This window comes from Taudactylus pleione, unplaced genomic scaffold, assembly GCF_031769625.1.
Source record: "Taudactylus pleione unplaced genomic scaffold, aTauple2 ptg000015l, whole genome shotgun sequence".
Taxonomy (NCBI): Eukaryota; Metazoa; Chordata; class Amphibia; order Anura; family Myobatrachidae; genus Taudactylus; species Taudactylus pleione.
Window position 1 is genome coordinate 1724251 of NW_028284417.1, and position 25151 is coordinate 1749401.

General features: G+C 40.8%; 1 protein-coding gene across 4 annotated transcripts in view; it reads left to right on the forward strand.

The window, feature by feature from the left end:
• The window catches only part of FAM135A (family with sequence similarity 135 member A), a 165484-nt gene that overhangs the window by 89158 nt on the left and 51175 nt on the right, over nt 1-25151 (forward strand). For 3 of the 4 annotated variants that reach the window (XM_088471165.1, XM_088471157.1, XM_088471177.1), the window contains exons 5-10: nt 14631-14770; nt 14849-14919; nt 17340-17513; nt 18764-18890; nt 20208-20361; nt 21375-21452. In XM_088471165.1, the coding sequence (XP_088327291.1) occupies nt 14631-14770; nt 14849-14919; nt 17340-17513; nt 18764-18890; nt 20208-20361; nt 21375-21452 (744 nt within the window). The remainder of the gene's footprint in view (nt 1-14630; nt 14771-14848; nt 14920-17339; nt 17514-18763; nt 18891-20207; nt 20362-21374; nt 21453-25151) is intronic. The other variant, XM_088471170.1, reaches the window with a different exon arrangement.

Below are 25151 nucleotides of genomic sequence, written 5' to 3' on the forward strand. Positions count from 1 at the left end.
AAGGCCATTGAAGCCTGGGCGCTGCAGCTGGCTGAGGGGATTAAGACAGGTATGCAATCTGACGACTTAATTCAGTTAGCCGAACAGACCGCAGATTCGGCTGCTTTCCTCGGAGGAGCGTCTAAGGACATTTGTAATCTATCCGCCAGATCTTCAGCATTAGCTATATTTGCTAGAAGGGCTCTGTGGCTGCGTCAATGGCAGGCAGATGCAGAGTCCAAGAGAGCGGTAGAGGCCCTTTACTGGGGAGGTACTTTTCGGATCGGAATTAGATAAGTGGATCTCACAAGCTACAGGTGGGAAATCCACTTACCTACCATCTGCAGCTCCTCCTCCTACTAGAAGATTTTTGGCAGGTCCCTCCTTTCGATCCTTTCGTGCCTCTGGAAGATTTAGGGGGCGTTCCAGAGGAGGTCCGGCCTTCTCCAGAGGTTCAAGAGGCTGAGGTAGAGCTTCAGCATCAGCCGCCTCCAATACTCAGCAGGACAAGGCAGCTGCCGCATGACATCCTTCCTTCTCATTTGGGGGATCCCAGGGTTGGGGCGCGCCTTTTACGTTTCAAGGACATTTGGATCCAGTCTTGCCAGGACGCCTGGGTCAGGGACATCATTATTCACGGCCTGAAATTGGACTTCAGGGCCCATCCTCCTTCTCGTTTTTTCAAAACCGGTTTACCTCTGGTTGCAGAAAAACGAGGAGAAATTCTTGGGGCAATACAAAAACTGTTATTGTCCCAGGTAATAGTGAATGTTCCGACCCATCAGAGAGGTCAAGGGTTTTATTCCAGCCTGTTTGTGGTGCCCAAGTCGGATGGCTCCATGAGACCCATACTCAATCTCAAGGATTTAAACCCTTCTCTTTGAGTTTTCAAATTCAAGATGGAATCTCTCCAATCCGTTATAGCGGGTCTCGACAGGAACGAGTTTCTGGTGTCCTTAGACATAAAGGACTCTTATCTCCACATCCCCATCTGGCCCCCCCATCAGGCCTTTCTTCGTTTTGCGGTCCTAGAGTCGCATTTTCAATTCCAAGCCCTACCTTTCGGACTTTCGTCAGCTCCAAGAGTCTTCACAAAAGTTATGGCGGCAATGATGGCCCTACTGCATGGTCAGGGGGTCGTCATTGTTCCATACTTAGACGATCTATTGATAAAGGCCTCTTCGGAAGCTCGGCTGTTAAGGGACATTCGCTTAACTCAGAGCATCCTCCTACAACACGGTTGGATACTAAATTTCAAAAAGTCCTCCCTGATGCCCACACAGCGTTTACTATTCCTGGGAATGATACTGGACACATTGCAGCAGAGTTTTCCTGCCTCAAGACAAGGCAGCCTCCATTCAGCATATGGTGCGCCTGGTCTTACAACATCGCCGAGTGTCTGTGCATCTCTGTATCCGCCTTCTGGGGAAGATGGTGGCGGCCTTCGAGGCGATTCAGTATGCACGATTTCATGCCCGTCCTTTTCAATTGGATCTCCTCTCCCAGTGGTCAGAATCCCACCTTTTTCTCCATCAGAGAGTTCTCCTGGCGCCTCAGACTCGAACATCTCTCAGTTGGTGGCTGAACCCTTCCCACCTGCTGGCGGGGAAAAGGTTTGCGGTGTGGGATTGGACCCTCCTCACCACGGGCGCAAGTCTGATTGGCTGGGGAGCAGTGACTCTGGGAAAGCATTTTCAGGGGCACTGGACGCAGTAGGAAGCCAGATTGCCCATAAATATCCTAGAGTTGAGAGCGGTGTTTTCTGCTCTCCAGCTGGCGCATCCGCTGCTGGAGGGGCAGGCAATCAGAGTCCAGTCGGACAACGCCACTGCAGTGGCGTATATAAACAAGCAGGGCGGCACAAAAAGCAGAGCCGCCATGAGGGAGGTAACCAGGATTCTGCTTTGGGCAGAGGAATTCGCAGTAGCGATTTCTGCGATCTTCATTCCAGGAGTAGAAAACTGGGAGGCCAACTACCTCAGTCAGCAGGACATTCATCCAGGGGAATGGTCACTCAATCCTCAAGTGTTCCAGCAACTAACTCTGAGGTGGGGCTGTCCTCAAGCCGACCTTATGGCATCAAGGTTAAACCACCTACTACCAGTTTACTACTCCAGAACAAGGGATCCACGGGCAGCTGCAGTGGACGCACTGACGGCTCCGTGGAAGTTTCATTACATTTACCTATTCCCTCCGTTTCCGCTCATTCCACGCCTGCTTCAAAGAATCAAGCGGGAAGGGATCAAGGTGCTTCTGATAGCACCAGATTGGCCCAGACGAGCGTGGTACTCCCAGTTACAGAATCTGTTAATAGACAAGCCATGGCCACTGCCTCTTCAGGACGACCTCCTTCGTCAGGGCCCATTTGTTTATCGCGACTTAAGGCGGCTTCGTTTGACGGCCTGGCTATTGAAAGGGCCGTCCTCAGAAAGAAGGGTATTCCATCTAGTGTAATTCCCACAAAGATTCGAGCTAGGAAAGAAGTCACTTCTCAACATTACTACCGCATATGGAAGACATATGTGGCTTGGTGTGAGAGACGTAATTCTCCTCCTTCAGTCTTTGAGGTATCACGTCTCCTTCTTTTTCTTCAGGCTGGTCTCACAGCAGGCCTTCTTCTGGGTTCATTAAAGGTACAGGTATCCGCGTTGTCCATTTTCTTTCAGAGGAAATTGGCTTTGCTTCCGGATATACAGACTTTTCTCCAGGGAGTTGTGAGGATTCAACCCCCCTTTGTACCAGCACCATGGGATTTGGATTTGGTGTTGGCCTTCCTCCAGTCTGATACTTTTGAGCCATTACAGAGAGTGGAGATAAAGTACTTAACTTGGAAGGTGGTTCTGTTGTTGGCTCTCGCCCAATAAATCGGGGAAAGGGATTTATCGGTAAGTACCAAAATCCTATTTTCTCCTTCAATAAAATCATAATAATTTTATGTAAAACTTACCCTGGTTTGGACATGTCCGTATTTGTGCACACAGCTCATTTATTGAGTAAAAAGTAAAAAAAACTTCCGATATTAAGTGGCTCTACTCTTTATGGTACACTTATTATTGTAACCAATTAGATACCTCTGAGTCAGTGGCGGAGATACAATTTTCTAATATGATTCTAATGGTGCAAACACACGGTCAGATTTTTCTTCAGATCTAAACGATAACGATTTTAAAAATCGTTCATATCTGTAAGAAAAATCTGACGTGTGCAACGATGAACGATGCGCGTTCCCGTTTGTCAGATATTAATATCTGACATCTGATGTGTTTGCAGTCAGTTTTGGACGATTTACATTAATTTTAATGCAGTCAAAAATCGTTCAATCGTTTGCAAATCGTTCAATCGTCCAGTCGTTCATCTGACATATCTGACCGTGTGTATGCACCTGGACTGGTAATTCCCTGGCTGCAGACCCAAAGGTTCTCACCCACTATAGGCGGCAGCAACTGCCCTTTCTGTTCTCGACATTGTGGTGTTGATATTATGGGGGGAATTCAATTTTTTGGGGGGGCATCTTAACTAATGGGCATCTATCAGAGCAATTAAATTGTTTCTCTGATAGACACCCATTGGTATTTAACACGCCCTGAAGCACCAGGTTTATACGCTCAAAGTGGCTAAACCCGACTAAACTCCTGGTTTGGGCGTCTAAAGTCCTAGTTTGGGCACCCCAAACTATGGACTTTACACACATTTTTTTCTCGCACCTCAGGAGGCTGTGAGAAAAAATGTCTGCCACAGCTAATTGGCGTCTATCAGACAAACAATTGAATTGCTCTGATAGACACCCAGAAAAACGAATGAATTCCCCCCTATGATTGTAAACATTGTGAATGTCGACATGCTAACTGCATCCCCAATTAGATGCGTTTGCAAAATGAACTCAGTACAAAACTTGCATTGATCGCGGCAATACACGCACCCGCAAGATTCAATTACAAATGGCGATTCCAGAGAATCATGGCTATGTTACAAGTTTTTGTACTGAAAGCGATTTGACAAAAGTGCATGAGGAGTGGGGAAATAATCCTAAACCCCCCAAGAAGTGGCAACTAAGGTAGCAGGACAGTATAGAAGATGGTTAGTGGCCATAAGCATATTATTGGAGTTTCTTAAAAGGTGTCAAATTGGTGATTTTTAGGTTTATCATTATTTGTTGGAAAAATTATTGCCAGCAGGTGTTTTCAGTAAATTAAAGTCTTTACAGTGTTTTGGGGTACAGTAACATGTTTATGATGTGATTTTTCAGTGTTTTATATACAATATTGTAAAATGTTTGATAAGCTCTTATCTGCAAGTTCAAAAACCCCTCTCTATCAATACAACACTCCCACATATCAGGGCTATTCAATAGGTTTCTGGATGTGCAGTGCATAGCTAGAGCAGACACAATGACGGTCTGGTTGTGAACTGTAAACTCTGATTAAAGTTCTTGTGAAATTTCAGGGCACAGAACCGTGTATTAGCAGCACTGCACACCGAAGCAGTCAGCTTGTTCACTTCCTTTACAAACTCGTTTTTTAGCTCAACAGAGGCCACTGGAGAGCTGTGATCATCTACAACTACAAGAGTGGTCTGCAACAGCAGGAGAGTTTTGACTGACTGCGAGCTGCTTTTGGGAGGGAAGTACCGTCCTGATCCACTGTGTTTGAGTGGTTTTCAGAATTTTGTCGTATGAGTCTCTAGAAGACGAGGAGTGCTGCTGCCGACCTGTGGTCACCATCACCGAGGATAACGTTGCTGTTGTGCGGGCCATAGTTGAGGTGGACATCGGGGTGACTGGCCCAGTTAAAGAAGGAGATAGACATTTCAACGGGATCCATCTACTTGATACTTCGTTAAATGCTTGACCTGAGCAAGGTTTGTGCACGCTGGGTGCCCCATCAGCTGACTCGCAAGAAAAAGAAGGCTTGGGTGACTTAGTGCCACAACATGCTAGCCAGGTTTGATGGTGGTCGCACAAACTCTGTCGTTGAGGTAATCCGTGGCAATTAATTCTGGATCTACAGTTTCGACCCATAGACCAAACAACCAGCCCAGTGTACTCCAGTTGAAGGTGCGCCACCACAGAAATTTCGACATGAGTGCAGTGTGGCCAAGCAGATGATTTTGTGGCCAAGACTGGTCATGTAGCTACCGTACCACACATGCAGCAGCGCACTGTCACTGGATACTGGTACGCCAATCAATGTCTGCTGCAAGTGCTGGTAGCTATTTCCAGGTGCCATCCAAGAACTCGTGCCCGGCTCCATCATGACAATGCAGCTGCCCAAAAATCTAGGTCAGTAATGGATTTTCTGGCCCATGAACGCATCCAGGAGGTTCGTCATCCGCCGTACAGTCCAGACCTGGCCCCCTGCGAAGACTTTGTGTTCCCACAAATGGAGCAAGATGCGTGGGATTAGTTTTGAATCGTTGGAAGCTGCAGTGAAGACTTTCATTCAGCACATAGAAGACACACCTGCCTCGGACTGGTCCAGGTGCTTCACCAAGTGGTTTGAGAGCATGCAAATTTTTCATACCCTCCTCTGGCAAATACTTTGAAAAAATGTAATGTTCACTTCGTTTGTAAATATAATACTTTTTGTGCATCCAGAAACTTATTGCACACCCCTTGTACATGTCCCAGATTATTTATCTAATTATTGAGCTTTTTAGAGACATTCACCAGGAAACTCACATGTCCTTATTGGTCAAATTATACTAATTAAATCCGATAATTGATTGGCCGCATATGGCAGTGTATGCTCTACTGTGGCCGACCACCAGATATTTCAATTTTTCCTTCCACAGGGGAGGAACGGGGAAATGTTTCCTGCCCAGGGGAGGAATTCAGAAATATCTCAGTGTATGGCCTCGATATCTGATGGTTTCGACTTGCAAGTTACATTTTTATCACTCTGTATACCCAGCATAATACATGTCAAATTTATTTTGGACAGTCCTACACCAATGTCAACCTGTGAAACCTTATAATCCGAGACACTGAAACTCCGGAATGACCTTCTACTCCAAAAAATAGTCACGCCTGTATGAAGTAAAATGTTTTTATATATATATATATTGAATACCAATGAAACAAGTATGTTTTGTTTCTAGTATAACACTATGGGGGAATTCAATTAGCCCCATAAGTTTTTCCGCACTGGGAAAAAAAAAGAAAACTAATTTAGAAGAAATTATTCTAGGAGGCATAAGTAACTGGCACCGATTTCACAGAGCTGTCTGTATTTCTGCGAGATTGCAGACAAATTTAAAGAAGCAATCCGTTATCAGGCTTGTTCAGAGCATAAAAACACATATAAGCTAAATATTACATTTAATAAGAGAAAAAAAAAATATATATATATATACACAGTGTATGTATGTGTGTGTGTATGTGTGTGTATGTATATATATATATATATATATATATATATTTTAATATAATATAATTTGTTTTCTTTAAAAAGGTGATAAATAAAAAGATATAAATGGTAATGATACCAAACCTTCCCTCCTCTTGGTTTATGGTGTGTTTTGCTGATCAAGTCTGCTTCTTCAGGCAAGGGAAATGTGTTGCATGCTAAGTGGAGGTGAGGTTTGGTATTATTATCCTTTATTCATACAATCGTGATTATTTTTTTGGAATTGAATATAATTCAGGAGTTCCCATGTCTCTGCTTATTGAGGTTCCACTTGTGGACATTGTTAAATTATCCAAACTGAATTTGACACCTACAGATGTGTCCTCTTACATCATTGCCGATCGCGCTACAAACCTCACGCATCACGCCATGCGTTTACCCGCAGCAGCGTATTGCTATGGCGCGCACTGTGATCGCACCATGCAATCCTTAGGAGTCGCGGGTGCGGACGCAGTGCGTGTATCTGCTTGCTGGCTCATGCCTCTCACCATGCGTGGCTCGATTTGCCGCATACGCCGCAAAGATGTAGCAGGACTCATCTATATAACAGGTGAGTGCAATCCCATGCAATCAAATTCATCCTTCACTCATCACACATTATACACTACTGTTGTCGTCCTATATTTTGGGATTATACCACCATCAGAACAAGTGTGACTACCATGTTTGGAATAGTCCTTTTAACTCCCAGTGCCTGAATATTCAGATTCCAGCAGTGGACTTTGGTTTTAAGATTGTCCAAAGCTGTTTGACACTTACCACAGGTGAGTACATGTCAGGGAATCCACTATACCATCTACCATCACGTAGTGTACACTACTGTTCTCCCTTTTTGGAATACACGTGGAGCCAGAAATGAACAAATTTAATTATACATTTAACTTTTATTGTTTCATAATATCACCTCAACAAGGTCCTTCTTTGTATCCAATCTTTTTCTGAAGCAAGGTTGTATGCTTCATTGTTCTCCTGACTACACAAGGCCCATTGAATTAAATCACTCCTTCTGTGGTGCCAGTCATTCCCAGTTTCCAAAACATGGAGAAAGTCTTGATGACTCACTTGTGCTAATTCTGCATGGAAAGAAGTTCTCATGACATAATAAGAAGCAATAGCTGCAATCTAGAAACATGGACGGACTCCAGCAATACACCTACTTGCACATCGATTATTTTTTTTATTCCTAAACCTCATGAAAAGAATCTAGCTTTCTTTATTAATTAGCAGGTGAGCTACTGTTTTATATCAAACATTTTTTAGTGTCACAACCACACAAGTTTAGATGGGATGTAGTCTTCACAATACCAGCTCGGGAGTCCTGATGGTCAGAATCACAACAGTGAGGTTTATGGTTAGGCTGCGGGAGGGGACGGTTAGAGTAAAGCTGGCCACACACTAGACCAACTTACATCCAACCAGCCAACTTGTTGATTGGTTGGAATGAAAATCTGGTAACTTATGGGAGTAAATGATGATCAGCTATTTGCTCCTAAATGCCATAAAACTGATGAAAAAAAAAAAAAAAATTTGTTCAAACAACAGTTTTTGTCCATTTTCCGGCATTTGGGAGCAAATCGCTGATTGTCATTTGCTTTCATAGCTTACCAGATTTTCATTCCAACCAATCATCTAGTTGGCTGGTTGGACAGATAATCTTTAGATGCGTGGCCAGCTTTAGGTTGCGGGAGGGGTGGGTTAAGGATAAAATACATGCATTGGGATTTTGACCGTTGGGATTCCGGTGCCAGCATTGTAACCGTCGAATATCGTACCCGAAACGTTTAGATCAGTGGTTATCAAACTTGGTCCTCAGGACCCCACACAGGTCACGTGTTCCAGGTCACCTAGCAGGTGCACAGGTGTATTCATTACTCACTGATACATCCACAGGTGGGGCTAATTAGTTCACTTGTGATACTGTAAGGAGAACTGGAAAACATGCTCTGTTTGAGGTCCTGAGGACCGAGTTTGAGAACCTGTAGTTTAGATAAATGACGATGAAATACATATGAAAATTGGAGTCTGGTTTATATTATATGCTTATTGGTTGCAAGCAAACTGTGTCTTGAGTAGCAGAAGTTATGTTCTTTTTTATATTTGAATAAGGTTTTTCCTGCAAGAATTTGCCAAATCAGCATTTCTTCTGGAGCACTGAAAGCAGCATGTCCTTGCTTTTAATATCCCCAATACAAAACCTTGCTGCATTATTTTCGTAAAGACAGCACATTATATATGGCTTTAATTTTTTATTTTATTTTATTGTATGACCTACATTAAATCCTGGCAACAAAACCACTTCACAGCCAGAATGCTCTACTGCCTGATTTTTAGGATCATTTATTAGCAATTTATTTTATACATCTTTATTCAGTTTATTGATGCTGTTCCATGTAGTGGTTTATATGCTATGATAAACTGAAACAAGTATACATAATTAAAAAAAAAAACAACTCTTATTTATGTTTCTCAATAAAAGAGAAAAATACTGCTGAAAATAGCGCTCTCTAAGCAATTTTAAAGTGGTGGAGCGCCACAGCCAATAAAGAAGAATGTGCAAATACTCCAAAATGATCTAAATAATCGATTGGCTGCGTGTTCAACAACACTTGCAGTTGCACAGAAATATAGATGTATAAATTCATTAATATAAAATTCTATACCATAAAACACACCTAGCATAAAAATACATAGCATGAAAAAAGCATAACATGGGAAATATTTGCGCAAATAATCAGAAACATACAATGTTGAAAAAGTGTCTCAAAACCTGAACAAAGTTCATAATCCAGATGGAATAAGGCACAGGTTCTCAAACTCTGGGCCTGATTCTGGGCCGGACGCTCTGAACGAGCGCCCGCTCTGAATCAGGGCGTTTTTTTTTGTTTTTTTTTGGAGCGTCCTCCCGGACGCTCGCATAGCTGTGGGTTACCGCCCACAGCTTATGCGAGCGTCCATGATGATGGTCGCGATGGTCAAGACCATCGGGCTTGCGACGAGACCCTGCGGTAGGGTCTCGGTCACCGCAAGCCCTGGAGTGATTTTGGCTCTATCAGAGCCAAAATCACTCCCACTGACATCACTAGTGATGTCAGTGGGGCCGGACCCAGACGGTAGGCGTTCCCATGGGAACGCCTCCGTCTGGCAGCCACGACCCCGGCACGCCCACCAAAGGGGGCGTGCTGTCACTCAACATCGACAGCACGCCCCCTTTGGTGCGAGAGTTTTGATGCAGCCCAAATCAGTAGTTTGAATGATGGGCTGATGTATAATATAAATTACACTGAGCAGCTAGGTACAGCTGAAAGGTGTTTCTTTTGTAAGTTTCAGAAAGATGCCCGCTGTTGCTCACTGCATATTCAACAAGGTGAGAAAGGCACCCACAAGCCACTACCGTGGGCAACACGTGCCGCATTCAGAACGTCATGTGTGGACAAACTACTCTAACAACCATCTCCCGTCATGCTATCACAACATTTAATTCCAGAGAACTAAGTAGATCCACGGTTTATATAAATACAATATTCAGTATATTTTTCAAGCCTGTATACGGGCAACTTTCTGAAACTTTCAGCCGGACCTAGCTGCTCAGTGTCATTTACATTATACATCAGCCCATCATTCAAAATGCTGATTTGGGCTGCATCAAACTCTGACTTTTATGTGTATTCTTGTATTCCTTATTCCATCTGGATTATGAACTTTGTTCAGGTTTTGAGACACTTTTTCAACATTGATTGCTTCTGTTTATTTTTACGTAAATATTTCTCATGTTATACTTTTTTCATGCTGTGTATTTTTATGCTAGGTGTGTATTATGGTATAGAATTTTATATTAATAGTTTATATATATATATTATTATTTATTAACAGTTTCTTATATAGCGCAGCAAATTCCGTTGCGCTTTACAATTTGAATCAAGATTAACATTATACTGGGTTGTAAAAGACATACATACATGACATACATAAGGGTAAGAGGGCCCTGCTCACAAGCTTACAATCTATAGGACAAGCTGTGTGTGTGTATATTTTTTTTTCTGTGTAACTGCAAGTGTTACACGCGCAGCCAATCAATTATTTCGATATTTGATTCTCTGCAGAAAAAACATGTGCAATCCTTTTTTTTTTTTTTTATACATAAACGCTATATAATCATTTTGTTGTGAATGTACAGACTTGCTTATAAACTAGATAAAAAGATGATATGATTTCTGCAATAGATATCCCTTAGTGACTCCCAGTTAAGTGGTCTGTGTATTGCTCTTTTTGTGAGGTTTTGGGCCTCTTTCTTTGAACATTTTCTAGGCATAAATAGCCCTTTACTAGTTTAGTTTAAGATGCAAATTAATCTGATTTTATCCTGTTACATAAAGATCTTTTAATCGTCCTGTTCTTACGATTGCATTGTAAAATGTTTACACTTTTACCATTTTAAAATGCAATACACCCTATTTTCTACAGCACTCTGCCAGTACAATAGATCATATTGGTTAAAGCCCATGAAAAGTACATGAAACGCAAGTTAAAAACACGTCTTTAAAGTACATGTTGGTCTTCCTTATTTAGTAACATTTACTTGTAGAACGCCAGCATATTCCATTGCACCTTACAATTGGGAATGCATGTTTACTCAAGTTTCCAGTTAATGTGAGGAAGTTCTCACAAATTGATTTGGCTCCCATGCTGAGGCTGTATCCTTGCTTTTTAGAGAGTGCAAGCTATACATCTTCAGATATGTTACAGATCTGCTTGCTGTGCCGAATAAAATATGATATCTATTTTTTTATTTTTAAGTTTTTACCTAATTTTTGTAAATGTACATCCTTGTACATGTAGATGGTTACATGTGTTTCTTGTATCTTGTAATGAGAGATTACTGTATATAATAATAGTATATGCTTTGTTACACTACAGTCTGGGTTCTGTACAATGATCCTATGGAGAGCTGGCAGTAGCACATAGTAACAAGATGCAGACCTCCTATTATTATTAGTCCTATTGTTTCTGACAGTAGTTTAGAGGTACTGGAGTGCACATCTTTGCATCTTTTTGTAGATAAAATGATGCTTTTGCAAATTGCTAAGGGGCTCTGTCCCATATTTTTTATATTAATTGTATACAAACTGTGCTTTATTGTCCATACATGTTATTAGTGTTGAGTCTGCTGCAGCTGTATCATGGACATCCACAATGTTATCTATTATCAGGGGAGAGTCTGTATGCTGGTGGCAGTCCCCATTGATTTTAGCAATCAGAAGAGAGTCTGTGTACCAGAGGTGATCCCCTGTGATGTTATCTATTATCAGAGGAGAGTCTGTGTACTAGTGGTAGTCTCCAGTGATGAGATCTTCTATTAGAAGAGTCTGTGTAATAGAGGTGATCCCCTGTGATGTTATCTAAATTATCAGAGTGGAGTCTGTGTACTAGTGGTATTCTCCAGTGATGAGATCTATTATTAGAAGAGTCTGGGGCCTATTATTATCACATGATAATTATGGTTTGAACTCGCTGCAAGTTCAAACACCGCCTAGGAGGTAATCATCATGCCTCCTGTTCTAAACTATCACCTCTGAAAAACTGCTGTTTCTACGAAAGTCTTTCGGAAGTGAGAAACTTTTCACTGCCTGTCTTCAAGCTTGAAGACAGGCTGCGGACTTCACTCCCCACCCTTTCCGCCCGCGGGCGTACGATTCGCCCCACCACCCCTGCGGTTGTCCTCCCCCATCACGGTTGCTCTCTCCCCCCCCCCTTGCGGGTGTCCTCCCACCCCGCGGGTGTCCGACCCCCACCCCCCTCATGCGGGAGTCTGGCCCCCCTCCTAATCCTTAGCCTGACTCGCCTGTCTTCTTTTGGTGAGCCGGGCCACATGTCTGCAGTGCCCCGGAGCTCTGCAGTGCAGACACAGCAGGGAGGGATCTGAATAGATCCCTGTGCTGTGTGGTTGCCATGTTAATCTTCACAGGCTGCCGGGTAAACAGCAGCCTGTGAAGGTTTTCGGGGGCTGAACGCCACCTGAAAGTAGCATTCAGTACATCATCAAGTTCCAAAAAAAATGCTTTTTCGGAAATTGATGAATAGCCCTGATACTTACTTTTCACAAAAGTATGTGAAAATGTTAAGTTTCACATGCTTTTGTGAAAAATAAGTGATAATGAATAGGCCCGTCTGTGTACTAGAGGTGATCCCCGTGATGTTATCTATTATCAGAGGAGAGTCTGTGTACTAGTGGTAGTCTCCAGTGATGACCTCTATTATTAGAGGGGTTCCGGACTATAGATAGACAGTAATTAGAGAATGTCTAAAAGGACACCAGATGTTATACAGTCATTAGTTAGACAGGGACAAAAGGCCAATGGGGACAAAAGTTCGACAAGAAAATTAAATTGTCCCCACATTTTTTTGCTTATTTTTTTTTTTTTTTAGGGTTAGGCACTTACCCAGACGGTTAGAGTTAGGCACCAAGGGGAGGGTTAGGGTGAAGATTAGGGCTAAAAAAATAAAACTAAACTGTGTTGACCATTTTCTTGTCGACCTTTTGATCCTGTCTACCTTTTGACCCTGTCTAACTATTGACTGTCTAACATCTGGTATCTATCTAATTACTGTCTATCTGTTATACCACCCCCTATTAGAAGAGTCTTTGTACTAGTGGTAGCCTCCAGTGATGAGATCTATTATTAAGAGTCTGTATACTAGAGGTGATGTTATCTAAATTATCAGAGGGGAGTCTGTGTACTACTGTTTTTTCCATTGATTAGATCTATTATTAGAGTCTGGGGCCTATTCATCAAAACATAAGTCTGTGTACTAGAGGTGATCCCCCTTGATGTTCTCCATTATCAGAGGGGAGTCTTTGTACTAGTGGTAGTCTCCAGTGATGAGATCTATTATTAGAAGAGTCTGTGTACTAGAGATGATCCCCCGTGATGAGATCCATTTTCAGTGGAGAGTCTGTGTACTAATGATATTTCCCACTGTTGAGATTTATTATCCAAGTAAATTGTTTTGCTAGAGGTAAGTACCCTGTGGTGTGATCTATTATCAGAAGAAAATCTATGTAGGAGTGGTTGTACTCAGTGATGAGCTCGATTTATCGGTTTACTAATGTTTGTCCCCTAATCATTAGATCTTACCACCATAGCACAGAGGTTCCCAAACTCCACCATTACAGTTCATGTTTTAAGGATATCCATGCATGAGCACAGGTGACTTAATTAACCACAGTTAATTTGATTTAACCATCAAGACTCAAGAATGGATATCCTTAAAACCTGGACTGTAATGGCGGAGTTTTGCATTAACTGTAAAATGACTTGTAACAAAGTACTAAAGAGTCTGCATCAGAGAGTACTCTGAATCTGAAGTCTGCATGTTTGGATCATACCAGTGGTTCACAAACTTTTTTGAATCACTGTGCCCTAGTGCATCAGCATTGTTTTCACGGCACCACTAATCCAAAAGTTTGTTATTGAGAAATACAGAAAAATATGTAGTAAAGTAGCAATGTGAATTAGATTGTGCTTACCTGTCATCCTTGGGTTCAGTTATGTAGTAGAGCAAAGTTTTGCACTTCTGTTTGTCCACATATTTACATTACATTGACCATAAAGAATTTGATTTGGGGCTGTACCAGCAATTTGAGGCACCCCTGCAAGTGTCCCGTGGCACCCCAGGTTGCGCGGCACACAGTTTGGATTAGACAGTTACAGTACTGCACATAGAGAGCAAACCTGTGACCAGTCGTTCTGTAACCATCACTACGAATTTACTTTTCATTACGTTTTTAGTGGTTAAGTCAACTTACATGTAATCATTTTTTTCAATATCCTTTATTTACAATATAAAAATCACCATTTTTCATTTGCTCCTTACAAGTGTGTGGGACTGAAAGAAGAAAAAATAACAGCATTGCTGTAACTTTTTACATAGTGCTATAGATGAATTACTATGGCAAATGAGATTAAAAAAAGTTAAGAAAAAAAGTAGAGCATAATAGTAGTATATTTTTAAAAACAGAATAGTGCAAGTTATGTAAATTGTACATATAATGAGCGATCACATTTTTTTTTCTGAGTTGTGATTCAGTGATGTAGAAGAGGTCCAATATTGCATCACTGCCATAACAAAGCATAATACTGAATGTTAAAAAAAAAAAACTCTTTAAACAAAACTACATTATTAATTACATATTTTACTTACAAATGAATTAGAGCAATATCATGTTTTTTTTGTTTGTTTTTACTTTAGGCGATGACTTAGCTTTTCCAGCTTTAGTGCAAGATACTGTTATCTGCAGTAAAATTTTTCAAATATTGTACAAGAATGAGGAGGTTGCGGTCAACGATGTAATGAACTTCAAAATTAAGATGCTCCTAGATGAAAAAAAGGTAGCAATCATATTTTATTAGTTATATATTTATGGGAAAAACTGTCCATGTTCTTATTATAATTTGTTGTGTTTACAGATTGAAGAGACTTTGAATGAGCTGGTATTTCAACTTTCTCTTGACCTCTATTTTACAGACACAGACTATTCGTAAGTGCATAATTTTATTTTAAGACTTGATGGCATATACATGGTTTTAACAAAAGGTCTTCTACTTTGAGGAAATGTTCATGTTCTCTATAAACAATGTGCTAATAAACAAGAGCCCTGAAAGTGTTTCTACAGTAAATGAAATGGTATTGCTTCTCGTTATAATTTAATCAGTGTTTCTGGTATATAGAGAAGTTGGGGGAATTCCAGAAACTCCATGCCCCACCTGCATTGCTTAAGGGACTGCTCAGGCTGATTAAGATCAATTTGGAATCTGCTAGATTTCCTACGTGACAACCTTTGGCACCACCCCTAAGGACACACACGTTTGTTATCAATATTCTTTGCAAGGAGACATCATGAGAGATGTACAGTATTGTGACTGCACCAAAACATTGTCTTTTTTTTCTCCCATAATGCTTGAAGCGTTATCTACTAAAGGTGTCATTCTTCTGTAAACTTGGTAGATTCACGTTTGCTCCCATTCTGTCCACAAACTAACACACTAAAGCGGGGCATACACGGTGGGATGGCACCGTGCAACGCGACAGTGGATCCGACATCCAACATATGGAGCGGTCCCCATACACTGTACGATCGGATGACCGACCGCTCGATATGCTGGCTTCCCCCTCACCTACCCGCATAGCGCTGCATGGGATCGCATATCGCATCCCCTGATCGACTGATCCTGCAGTAAGAGCAGGGGGTGCGATGTATGACCCCACGGGTGCGTGCTTAGTCCGACATCAGGCCCATACACGGTGCAATATAGCAGCCAAATTGCACCAATCCGTCAGATCAACTGCTTTTCGCACCGCGTTTGGGCCGCATTAGAGTCAAACTCTGATTAAGCTCAACTAAATCCAGCCCCCCAGATTCAAGTAAAAAAGACAAAAACAAAAGTTGGCAAATTAATGGGTTCAAAGCAGAAAACTGCATAAATCAAGGTATTTGTTTGAGGAAAATTATGTGGAGAGTATTTTTGTATGTAGCATCCAGAAAAATGTAATGAAGAGTGTATATCTCGCATAACCTTCCTTTAGTTCCACCTCAAGGGATCAGAACATTTCTTCTTGTTTGCCTGCCAAGCTTTGCATTCTCAGCACCTTGCAGAAAAGCCATATAAATCTTTGCTGTAATTAGTACAGACTGTTTTAATGTTTCCTGCTTACTTGGCACCAGAAACCTTCTAAAAAGGCCTGTGCTGGCTCCTTTTCAGTAAACTTAGATATTATGTATAAGTCTTTTGTCACTATGGAAGGTTAAATTACCCATTAGCCTGGAAAACACTACTCTGGGCAAAATCTTGATAGATAACACATTATATTTGCAAATTTTCCTGTTTAAATTCGTAGTACATCCTTATTTCTTTTCTAAATTACATGTTGCTAGACCCTAAAAAATTGGCCATTGAATTTTTAGAGTATTTTTTCCTCTTTAAAGTCAGAATATATATTTTCTCTTTTTGCTAGATATTGTTTTTGCGTCTTGGTGGGGAGCCACTGCTTTTCTGTATTCTTCCTTCTATGTGTTAGTGGTCCGCTAGCATTTCATATATTCTCCACCATTTTTTTAATATATATAATTGAGACATTTTCAATCAGCGTTACCAGAACCCTGTTTGTCATTAGGCTAAATAGAGTTGTTGAGGTAAACTGAGTAAAAATAAAAAAGACAGAGATCCCACAGTTATAGGACCTCTTCTTTTGCCTTTCTACCCAGATTACGTAACAGTGTTGAGCTGGATACACATCTGTGCAACTACTGTTTCGATGTGTCTAGATCAACTTCCTGATCGGAGGTACTGACTACAGTGCCGATAGCGCGTACACAATCATACTTGCAACATTTGATACCCGACTGCCAAAATATTGAAAGAAAATTATTGCACCACCCACAGAGGCAGCGATTTATGAGTAGGAGGGCCAATTACACGCCTCCTCTCCTAATTACAATTTGTGGCTGATCATCTTGACACCCCCCTATCTCTACTTTTGGTTTGTATTGTAAAATGTATGGGAAAAGCATCTGTACTGAGGACACTGAGGTGGTCACCTTAGTAAAATATTTTACACACGTTGTGGCACAGCTTTAATAAGGATTAACATATATTTGATGAGAGAAAACACTTACTTGTGACCCTTCTACAAATCCTATTGGTAACTCATTATCACATTTTTTTGTCCATCATCCCATGGCAGGAATTCTCTCTCTGCCTATTGCTTTGTGACCTACCAATGATGTGTCACCTTATTGCCACCTTGAACTGATCTTATGAAGGATGTTCTCTTTCCCTTACGTGTATTCGTACATTTTTCTTTTAGTTGCTCGTGTCTCGTTGATAACATTAATGAATTGTTTTAAGTTATATTATTTATGTTGCTATAAAAGTATTTTTTTTTCTATTTGCTTTTCAGACCAAATGACCCAAACGCCTTGCAACTAATTAGTAGTCGGAGTTTAAAGTTGCACTTTAACGTACATAGAGGCCTTCATCACCATATCAATTTAATGTTCGATTACTTTCACCTCTCAGTCATATCTATTGTAGTTCATGGCTCTCTGGTTGCCCTGCATCAGCCACTCATCAGGTAAATATGTGGGTCACTTTTTAGTGTGAAAGAACATATAGAACATGTAGGTACTTGGCTCAGGGATTGTACAAAACAAAGAAAGACTTACCCAAAGCTTACCTTTGCTACTCTGAGTCAGTTGTCTGTCACCAGTGTGAGGGTGGGTAGCTGCCATGTGCTCTAGCAGCTGTTGAATATAAAGATGATAGTATCACGTGCAGGGAAAACTGGAGCTGTAATTATAGGTGCATTGGAAATACAAATAACACCATTATACAGTATCCCTCTCCACTCCCCAATGGATCCATGTATATCTATGAGAGCACACTAATTCTATTCAACCTAAGCAAAATGACAGCAAGTATCCATTGGATAGTGATTTCCAATTTACTGTATTACAATATACTTATAGTTTATATGGTGGATTTCAGTTAATTTGAGAAATAAATTCTAAGTCGTCTTTATTTTCCTTAAAGTGGCTTTTATATCTTATGCAGGTTGTACCAAAGTGCTATTTTGTGATTCTATAGAATCCTGAACCATTTTTCAAACAATTTGACCAAATATTAACCCTATTTTACATTAAGTAGGGGAAACAAATCTTAAAATAATATTTGTTACTTGAATACAATCAAACCTCTAATATCAGGCCTGTACATGTTGGTTGAACTTTTCTGAAAAGTGCACACCGTAATATCTCAGTCATTTTATTACATTCAGGAACTAAAATAACCAATATATAGGTCTACTGAATACCTTACTCTATTGGTAGAACATATGTACAGAGTGCTTGCTTCTTGTCATTGTGTGGAATAGGTTTGCATGCAAGTTGCACTATTGGGAATAAGTAGTGAGTACTCAGTGGTCCATACTTTTATTTTTCTCTTGCCTTGTATGTCTCTGTTTTATATATGTACTGTTTCTGTCAATAGCTACAGAGTATTATGTTACCTTACAAAATAACTATATGATTTCTTCATCACATTGGAATAAATTGTGATTTGTGTACGCGTAGATAGATATTACAATACAGCCACTAATTTGTCAGATTGTATCAACGGTGTTCATTAGACAAATGGTCTGAAAATAATTGATTATATAATGACTTGTGGGCCCTTTTTTCTTGACTACTTATAAGATGTTTTTTCTTATGCAGTGGTTTGTGCCAGAGTATGATATTCCCAGATCTATCTTTTCTTTCCTTCATTATATTGTTAGTACTGTATGTTTTTTTTTTTCTCTCGTTTCCCCCCTTCCTTGTCCTCCAGCTTTCACCGTGCAATGAAAAACACCTGGTTGAACAGAAATGCTCCAGCCCAGAACAAGGAGTCTTCAATCCCGACGCTGGAAAGTGTAGTGTTTGGCAGTAACTACACAAAGCAGCTCTCTGCAGATGTAAGAAAGCCTATTGATTGTCCATGCTCTTCTAAAAATGCCACTAACTAGTAATATCAATTAAAAGCTGTACATGTGTAACATTTATATCTGGAAAGAAAAGGATTTGTGGGTCTATGTATTAATAATCGCAGTACTGTCTCGATTATTATCGGTCCAACTCGTAGGGAATATTTTAATTTTTAATGAAAATATCCCCGCTATGTACAAAGGGGAACTCGCAGGGACTACGGTTGCAGTAACCGATGTCCCTGCAAGTTATGTCCCCGGCAAATTGCAGAAGTCTTTCACAGAACTGAAGACTTCCCCAGGGTAAGCTGACACTGTTCATGCGCATGGTGTCAGTTTCCAGAGCCGGCCAGGGGCTGTGAGAGAGAGATATCGAAAGATCTCTTCCCTGCCCCTGGAGTCCCCATAGGCTCAAAGCAGTTTACACCATCTAAAGATGGTGTAAACTACTTGGGCTAAACTCCAAAATAGCTTTGCTTTGGAGTTTAGTACATAGGGGTCAGATCTTAGTCCCCATTGATAATAATGGGGACTGCGATCTTCAGCGCTATTTAGCACTTTGCTGGAGATTTCTGTGAAATCTACTGCATTGTGTTTTTAGTACATAGGAGCAATACATATAATTATGCAGAAACTGCAGTTTCTGCATAATGTTATGTATCAAACAGCTTGATACATAGGCCCCTTGGTCTTGTTGATCTACATTTTGTAAAATACTATATAAAAGAGAGGTATAATATTGTAAGCACTTTTACCTTTGCCTCGTATAAATGTGCCGGTTTACATTGGGAACAAGAAATGATTGTTTGAGTACTGGCATCACTCAGCATCATTCTATTGTTAATGTGGATCTGCTGTGGAATGCCTAGAGGGAAAAGCTGACATCAGCCCTTCATCTATTTAGACAATTATCAAGTCCAGGAGCTACCCAATGATGCAGAATAACGTATATATGGGGCAGGGAGCCAGTACCAAGCAAAAATAGGAACTAGTTTATAACTATGACATGCTTTAAGTGTTTATTTGACATGTCTTCATACATTTTCAGTTTGTTTATACTATGTAATATCGCACCTTCAAGTTACATGCTGCACTCAGGTTCTAAGTTATATATTTTAGGCCAAGCTATGCAATTCATTTAAAGATATATTCCTACTTCATATTCTCCAACATTTGTGTGATGCTGCATTCAGTGTTTGTATGCTATACATATTTCTAAAATACAGTATTAGTATATGTGCTTTTTTATGTAGCATGTATTTTCTATTTGTATGAGTTCCAGTATAAAGTGAGATTTTCTCTTTCCAGGGCAACAGCTTTGTGGTTCAAGAATGTTTCCTACAACATGCCTACAACTTTCAGTATACCCTCTGTGCCTGCTTGCTGTTATCATTTAAGGGATTATACAGCTATTTCATGACAGTAACAAAGGGGCTACCATCCTCCTTGAAGCTGGAGTTGGGTAAGTATGACTGTACTAAATGCTCTGCCTATATGACCTCTTCCTCCTCCTTGTGGCCACCTTGGTTATTTCCCTGCTTTGCTTCTGGTTTCTGGGACCAATCGGCATCTTTCAACATCCTACAATAAGCAAACTTTCCTCCTTATGTTTTCTCACTGTCACTTAGATGTACGAGCTTGCTAATAATTATGAAATAGCTAATCCATGGCCCATTTGCAGCACTTATGCTTACATATTAATGATCTACATTCCTAGTTTTGTATATGTTTCTTTTGGCTTGTGCAATATTCATTACTTAATTTGCTTCTATATAGATACATTTGCTTTTCTTATAATGTTGCTTGGATATTTTTTAGGATAGAACTGAGAATAACCCCTGGTTCGGGAACATTGTTGCCAGTCATTATACCGTACTAATTACTAACATTTGCCACTAAGCAATTTCATGAATTGTGTTTTACACATAGGTGGCTGGCTATTAGGCTATACATAGGGAAAACGCTACTGGGCACTTTTTACGTCTCAGGAAAGGCAAATGTTTGCAGATGGATTAGTGGAGGGTGCACAAAATTTCCAATATTGTCTTCTCTTTTCTTTAGTGATTACATTATTAGTATCTTTTATTTTTACTACTTTTTTTTCTTGATTTTCAACCTTGCTTTATTATATGATGTACATTTGTCTTTCCATGTCATATAACCAACTCACAATACAAAATGAAAAGAAATAACTAAAATTAATAAAGAGATTTACATATTTTGTACACGAGTCTAACCCTAAAATTTGCTTATTGCCAACATAATAACCTGTCTGGTCTGATTGGTGTGTACTAAATACAGCATTCCTTCAATGTACATCATAGAACAACCTTCTTAATCTACTAGCGCTCTGTGCTTTACTTGACATTCTCCTCTTACTCACTATCTGACTTCTTACTAACACAAAGTTAAGTCATAAAGCACAGATATGAAAGGAATGTAATTAGTACATATGTGTGCCATCCTTACAATCAGCCAAGCCCCGCATGCAGGTCCTTTATGAACGTCTTCTCAGAAGAAAATCCCAGTGGCCCGCAAGAGACGCCCCTCAGGGTATGTTGTTCCTGACAGTGATATATAATAACTTGGAATGTTTGTTTATCATCATTATCCATTTGTATTCTCTTTACAAGATTTATTTCACTATGTTTACTGTGAGATTTATTTGCCATCTAATCCTAGCAACCAAACTGTTTGTATTCATCTGTAGGGCTGAAGAAAAGAGAGGATTGTGTATTTGTCAATTTGTATTGGAATAATTTAATTTAGATTTCAATGGTTAAAAAATTTTAAGCATTTTTTTTTTTTTAAATGTTTTTTAAAAATAAAAAGGTTGTTATCCTGGACCTTTATTGTAGCAAAAGTGTAAAATACAGGAGTGGGTACAAGCTTAAACCCTTAACGCTGCAGTTGATCAAATAAGGTTATATTATTACTTAAAATTAGGCTCAATATAATGACTTGCAGCAGTTACTATGTACTTATATTATGTACAATATACAAATGTCTCTGAAATAGAATGCACAGTTCTGTAATTTGTTTCCATCATTGTAAAACTTCACATTTGTACTTGTACATTACTTGCCTAAAACTGGTTGTACACATATTCCAACACACTTTTGATAAGATGTTATAATAGACTCCATTCCCGTTCAGAAGTCCCGAACACAGTGTCGATACGCATGCACACACCTATACAGTCTTATGTGTGACCTTCGATCCCCTTCTGACCAAAATATCGGAAGTTTAATTATGCATGCCCACATAGTTGACAATCCTGCTGAAGAATGGTTGAAGGTGCCTACACACTTCACTTTTGGGCCGATATGGTGCCATCAAATCAGATAAATACTAAACAGCACATAAGATGCGATCAATGTACCAGTTATCATCAGACAAAACATGATTGAAGGTATGTACACACTCTTGCGATATTGAATGAAAGTGTTGAAATTGAAACGGCTTGATGGTTGTACAGGCAAGTACCCAACTTAACAAGTCAATGTGCATTCAAAGCCCACCAGAGTTGGAGACAAAGACCCTGATTCAGACCCGCTCGCAGGTCTGAAGGTCGTTGTTTTTTTTTCAGTCCGGCCTCCTGGCCGCTCGCTAAGCTGTTGGTGACCACCCAAGACCCTTGTGGGTCTCATCTGCCGCAAGCCCCCCTCCCCCCGACCCGCCTACCAAACGGGGCGCGCTGTCGATCAATATCGGCAGAGCCCCTTTTGGATGCGAGCACCGGAGCGAGTGATTTCCCGCTCACTCCGGGACCCGCGGGTCTGAATCAGGCCCAAAGTGTAATGCAGTTGCATAGTGAACAGAGATAGGAGTGCATACTTTAAATGGTTGTGGGTACTTCTTGTCAATCCGAGATCATAGGTCCTGTGGAAGTAGTTGTACAATTGTTGGAAATGGTAGTTCTGTTTTCCAGTGTCATGGAGCTTGGTGATTGTAACTGGTTTCAGCCAATAGTGGCACTACAAGTAATGGGAGTTGTTAGCTGATTTCTTTCAGTCATTCAATTGAGCTTCACATGTCAGTTATTCCATTCTAGGGTATGTGTAGCCAGACACCCTTAGACCTGGGTGAACCTGTACTTTGCTAACATTACAGCCTTTGAAAAATTATTGGGCTAAAGAAAAAAGCTTAGAATTCTTCTTCGGGTTTCATAGGGTCCACAGGGATACCATGGGGTATGTAATTGGAGTAATCCATTGCACCAAACAGGTACAGCTTTCAAGCTCCCAGCATGCACAGGGCCTCCTCCCTATATACCCCGGCCCCAGCCACAGGCATTCAGTTTTTTTGTTTAGTGCTCTGCAAGTTTCCAGACACACCTGTTAGTACAGAGGGACTGCTTAGGAAGTCCCAGGCTTAGTTTCTTTCTTTTACTGGGTTAAGCAGTACTAAGCTTCTGGGGGACTCTTGTACAGCGACTCCTTCTTTTACCTTCCCTGATACCGAAACGTCAGTAACGCTATATGCCCAGGTGATTTCGGGGGTCACAGCGAAGCTTAGCTAGCAGCGACTCTGGGGCCCGGACTGCAATCGGATCCAAGGAGATCGCAAGGTAAGGCGATTCCTCGTTTTCAGGGAATTTTGCGCTGCAGTCCTGGCTTTCGGTGTAGGAGACGCGGCAGAGGCTGCTGAAAGTGAGGACCCGCGAGCCACGTTCTCACTAAGACCGTCAGGGCCTTATTGTCTGACTCCGGGAACGGGTAGTAGACACACTAGTAGAAAAACTTGAAAACTATTTGAAATCTGTTTTTTCATTATCCGGAGCCATTACCAGGTCGGGTATGGCTGTAGCCTGGGTGACCAAGGCTATAGAAGAATGGACGACATCTCTGGAAGATAGTATGCCAGATGCTACCAGAGAACAGCTGTCTTATCTCTGCCAAATGCGAGAAGCAGCTGCGTACAGTATGTTGGAGAAGCGGTTATTGATGCAGGTATTTTGGCTTCTGGAATGTCGGCAGCTTCAGTTACTGCTTGGAGAACCCTTTGGCTGAGAACCTGGAAAGCGGATTCAAGAAAGCTCTTGAATCCTTGCCTTTTGCTGGGAAGGTACTGTTTGAACCGGAATTGGAGGGTCCCTGCCTATATCCGGATTTACCTCGGCTGGCTTTGACGGCATGGCTCTTGAGTCTTCCATCTTAAAGGCCAAAGGTTTTTCTACTTCTGTGATCCAGACGATGCTTAGGGCAAGGAAGCCTGCTTCGGTCCGCATCTATCACAGGATTTGGCATTCATTTTTTCGTTGGTGTGCCCACAGTAATTATGACCCTAACGTTTTCAGGGTCTCCCGAGTTCTTGCTTTTCTGCAGGCTGGACTAAACCTCTGTCTTTACCTGGCTACTTTGAGAGTTCAGGTTGCTGCATTGTCAGTTTGGTTCAAGCACAGAATCGCTCTCCTGCCGGATGTTAAAACTTTTTGCAGGGTGTTCTCCACCTTCAGTCACCTTATGTCCCTCTGGTGGCACTGTGGTATTTATCTTTGGTCCTTTGGGTGCTGCAGACTCCCCACTTTGAACTCTTGGACACAGTGAACCTCAAATGGTAGACAGCGAAGACGCTTTTTCTACTCGCAATATCCTGAGCTCGCAGAGTTTCTGTACATTGTACTTCCTTCTCCACTTTCCGTCTCTTGCCGTTAGGCTTGTAAACAACCTGAATGCCTGTAGCTGGGGGCGGGGTATATAGGGAGGAGGTCCTGTGCATGCTAGGAGCTTGAAAGATGTAGCTGTTTGGTGCAATGGATTACTTCACCTACATACCCCATGGCACCCCTGTGAACCCTATGAACCTCAAAGAAAAAGAGTTAACAAAGGTAAGTCTACCATAACTTTTTTTTTTTATTGTTACATGACCTAATGCAACTTCTATACTATGTATCTTTAGCTTTCTAACATTTTGTGCTTTTTAACCATGAGTTTATACTAACCTAGAATATGACAAAAACTGTTATTTGTTATACAGTTGTTTTTTCAGTGCACTGAACACAAAAGAGCAACAAAGATCAATCAGACAATCTGACTATATAAATACAGTGCACACAATTAAAGAAATAACATAATTCCCGCACAGCACAAATTTGTAGTATTCAAAGATAAAATATAACAGCGTAATAAGGATAAGATGCCGAATTAGGCTGATATGATTTTCTGGTGGTACTGTGTTGAGGGCACACTTATAGCAGATATTATAATATAAAATGAAATATAAGTTTTAATGAATATATATTAATAAAGA